This window comes from Pteropus alecto, unplaced genomic scaffold (genome assembly GCF_000325575.1).
Source record: "Pteropus alecto unplaced genomic scaffold, ASM32557v1 scaffold74, whole genome shotgun sequence".
Classification (NCBI taxonomy): Eukaryota; Metazoa; Chordata; class Mammalia; order Chiroptera; family Pteropodidae; genus Pteropus; species Pteropus alecto.
In genome coordinates, this window is record NW_006436291.1 from 280,468 (window position 1) to 284,602 (window position 4,135).

Consider the following 4,135-nt stretch of genomic DNA (forward strand, 5'->3'; position numbering starts at 1 on the left):
CCGGCAGACATGGGCCAGCTCCCCGGTCTCTGGTGGGGGGCGTGATCCCCGCGGGTCCCCTCTGCGGAGTGCGTGCTGGCGAGCACCCATGAGGACGTGGCACGGCCACCGGGCCGCGGTCCAGACGCGCGCTGCTCTCACAGGCTGAGCAGAGACCGGCTGTCCTGTTGCGCTGGCTGCGGCCGTGTCCACGCTGCGGAGAGGCCACGGATGTGGTCCGCCCCTCGGCGTGGTCTTCGGCGGGTGCTGGGCCCGGGATTGCTCTGTGACGCGCGTTTGCAAGAGTGACGTCTCCTCCGTGGACAGCGGCCTGGGGGGCAGATCTGAGGGCGCCGGGCTCTGGACAGGGGCTGTGTCAGGTGTGGCGCCTCGCTGTGGGTGGGCGGCGGGCGTGGGGGGTGGGAGCTCACTGCCAGCGCCTCCCCACGGCACCCCGGCGGTGACAGCCTCGTGCCCACCGGCCCCTGGGGTGAGTCACCGGCCTCTGCCGTCTGTGCAGGTGGATAGGGCCTCTCGTGCGGCAGCCCCACAGCCGTCAGACAATGCTTGTCGGGGACACGGCGACCCCCTCTGGTGCCAGCTGCGAGAGCTCCCTCCACGCGGCCCAGGCACACATGCCCACAGTATGACCGAAGTCACTGGGGCGAGTCCTTGGTGAAGGGCTCTGTGGTCTGTGGGCAGCCCTTACCCTCACACCGGGGAGCCGGAAGGGACTGTCCATCTAGGGTGTCTGTCCACCTGGGTATGGAGGGGACTGTCCTCCTGGGGTGGCTGTCCAGATGGAGGGGACTGTCCATCTAGGGTGTCTGTCCACCTGGGTATCCGCCTGGGGTGACTGTCCACCTGCGGTGACTGTCCGCCTAGAGGAAACTGTCCATATGGAGGTGACAGTCCACAAGGAGGTGCCTGTCTGCCTGGAGGTTAGCCGGGACGTGATCGTGGGCCAGGCAGGGGGGATGGAGGGGCCAGGGAGGGGCCTCCTCTCCCGGGCTTCTGGTTGGTGGAAGGGCCTCCTCCGAACTCTGTTGGAGCTGAGGGTAGTTGTGGCTCCCCTGTCAGCCGAGAGGGACAGAGCACGCTCCTCCCTGGCTCTGCGTGTGTCTCTGGGGCCTGGATTTCCTGCTGCCTGCTGCTGACGGCCCTGCTGCCGGATTCAGAGTCCGGTGTCGGCGTCTGTGGATTCTGACCCGGCCACGTCCTGCACCCCAGCCCCTCTAGCCTCGGTGGGAGAGGTAGGGCGCGACCCTGTTCTTAAATCCTGGACCGTGAACCTCTAGTGAGCATGCCCCATAGGCCTCGGAGCAAGCTGGCCCACTCGCAAAACAAATTACTTACATGAATGAACGCTGAGCAAAACAGCCCGACTCACCTGGCTGCAGCGCAGACGCCCGATGTCAGGCCCCCTCACGAGCGGGTCTGAGCGGCGCACAGCAGATGCGTGCCCTCGCCCCTCCGCGGGGAGCCCCGCTAGACCCTCTCCCTCTGTGGCAGACGGAAGACAGGGTCGGCACTCACCGCCTGGCACAGCGTCGGGGACTCGGTGCGGTTGATGCCGCCGGCGAACGCCGTGAAGGTCAGGGCCGCGTGGAGGCAGAGATTCAGCAGCGCGTGCCGGCCCCGGCGGCTGATGCGGATGGCTCTGCGGGGAACGTGGATGTCACCTCGGAGCCAGCGCCTCAGCACAGCGTGGGCGCGGGAACCGGGCTGAAGACCGTGGCCACCAGCTGGGCTGGGCCAGACTCCGAAGGACCTGGCCGAGGGAGCGGCGAACGGGCCGTGCCGAGCCCGCCTGGCGTGCGGCCCGGGGGGTGGTGTGAGCTCGCCCTGGACCACCGCGTCGGGGCGAGAGGGTTTCTGAGCAATCTCGGACAGCCTGGCTGACAACGAGCGAGGACACCCAGGCCCTGCCCAGTCACGGGCGGAGGGGGCGGAAGCTCCTGGTCCCTGGGGTGCACCTCTCCTCTCTCTGAGCCGGTAGGTGTCTGACACCTCGAGAGGAAGCTGTGACCGACCGACCACGAGGCGGCCCTGCTCACGACGCCTGGACCTGGACTCAGGTGTCGCCTGCGGCTGTGACCGCTCCATGCCCACGCCTCAGCCACGACCGAGACTGCCCAGTCCACGCTTGCAGCCAGCTGTGACTGGCCCTGCATGCGCCCAGGCCTCTTCCCTCGAGCACGGTTCCGGCCATGGCCTCGGCTTTGTCCACGACCTGGACTTGGGCTAGACCCTGTCCGTGACCAGGGGTCCTCCTCACTTCCCAGGGGTGGGGACGCACGTGGTCATCTCCCCACTGCCAGGCAGAGGTAGCCAGGAAATCAGGTCAGTAGAAAGCCGACCAGACCTCCCCACACCCTGGGAAAAAGGCATCCGGATCTGCCAGCTGCTCTCACCCTTCCCAGGGACGGGCCTCCGGGTGCCCAACCTGACACTGTGCCAACCGGTACGATGGCTCCGCATAGGCCCAGGGTGGGAGCACAGCCGTCCCCGATGCTCGGCCGCCCCCAGGGCCCCCAGGCGACGTGTGACACACCCTCCAGGGTCTTCTGGCCCCCCGAGGGTAGATCCCGCTTTAGGGTTTGCATTGATGGCAGAAGCCGAAGTCTCGCCCGCAGCGGGGCCTCACCTCTGGTGCACGAGGTAGGTGACGACGGAGGTGAGGAGGCACAGCAGCATGACGGCGGTGCAGGCGTACACCACGGGGTGCAGGAGCTCCCCTGGGTGCTGGGGCAGGGGGAGGACGGTCTTCAGATCCTGCAGGGAACACAGAGGAGCCCGTGTGGGGCGTGGCTGAGCCTGCACACCCGTTGGGGCCCCGCCCCGCCCTGCACGTTGCCGGTGTGTTTTCTGATTGGGGGAGACCGGCCGGTCCCAGCGGAGCAGATACTTCCCACGGCCAGAGGGCCTGCCCCACGGCTTACATGGGATACTGCCCCAGTGGGGTGCTCTCCTACTAGGGGATGGGGCAGCCCCGCCCCACGGCTCTCCCTGGTAACCAGGCTCCACCGGTTACTGCCGTGACAGCACAGAGGCCTCTGCATAGGAGTCCCTGACGCCAGGAGGGTGCCTCACGGTGTGAAAGACGGGACCTGGCCAATAATCGAGGCCACACGTAGCGCCCTGGTTTAGAATAAGGAGATGACCATAGATCGCCAAGGAAGAGGGGCCATGACACTGCGGGCTGGAGGCCATGGTGGCCCCGGGCTTCGGTCCTGACTCCGCAGACTGGGAATTCTGCAGGGCAGGTGCGGATGCGCCCGGAACAGCAGGCTCCCCCATCTGGACCAGGTGGGCTTCGGGAGCCCGAGGTCCCACTGAATCATGAGCTCAGGAGAAAGACAGCCGGGCGATGCCAGCCTCCAGGTGACAGGGACAGCCTGCCAGTGTGATCGCAGGACGCCCAGAGGTCCCGCCTGCTCCAGCTGATCGGGAAGGCTGTCCACGTGGGCCTCGGGGTCCCGCGTCCCGCGTCCTGCAGGCCTGGCCCCGGCTGACTGAGGAAGCCGTCCGGGTCTCGCACCCACATCCGAGTGAGGGCCGGCGGTCAGCAGCCGGACCCTCCGCCCTGCAACGAGGACCCTTCGCCCGTGCGAGGACAGGCCTATGTGACAAGGGACAGAACTGCCTGCTGGGGAACAGAGACGAGAGCGCGGGGCTGAGCTGCAGAGAGACAGGGCACCGCTGCCCCCGGGCCTTCGCCCGAAGCCTCGCGCACCCTGACTCAGCACCCTGACTTCGGGGTCACCTGCTGTCGAGCGATGGCAGGAAGGGGACCCTGGTGGCCCCGAGAGTTCTAAGGTTAGCCTACATTCGCCACGCTTCCTGCCAAATGCGAATCGTTGCAAAAGTCGAGGAAAAGCGACTTTTCTCGCTTAACTCCTGATGCTGAACTGTCTTCTGCGCCGTTTCTTCCGCGAGCTGGTTGCTGGCAGGCGGGGACTGCCCGGGAGCCAGCAATGTCCCCAGGTGATTCTTTCCACAGGAGTCCACGGTTCTTCCCGCGTGTGACATCAACCGGGGCCTAAAGCAGCCTGGCTCTCTCCACACGCAGCCCAGGCCCCCAGCCCCATGGTCTTCACCACGGCTGCAGCGTCCACCCTGCGTCCAGCTCTGGCCCTGCTTCTCTCAGGGCCAG

General features: G+C 66.9%; 1 protein-coding gene across 1 annotated transcript in view; it reads right to left on the reverse strand.

Moving 5' to 3' along the window:
- Nucleotides 1-2,748, reverse strand: part of ADGRA1 (adhesion G protein-coupled receptor A1) — an 11,658-nt gene extending 8,910 nt beyond the window's left edge. The window contains exons 1-2 of the mRNA XM_025047513.1: nt 2,627-2,748; nt 1,516-1,639 (exon numbers count right to left, since the gene is read on the reverse strand). Coding sequence (XP_024903281.1) covers nt 1,516-1,639; nt 2,627-2,676 — 174 coding nt within the window. The 5' untranslated portion in view covers nt 2,677-2,748. The remainder of the gene's footprint in view (nt 1-1,515; nt 1,640-2,626) is intronic.
- Between the last annotated feature and the right edge of the window lie 1,387 nt (nt 2,749-4,135).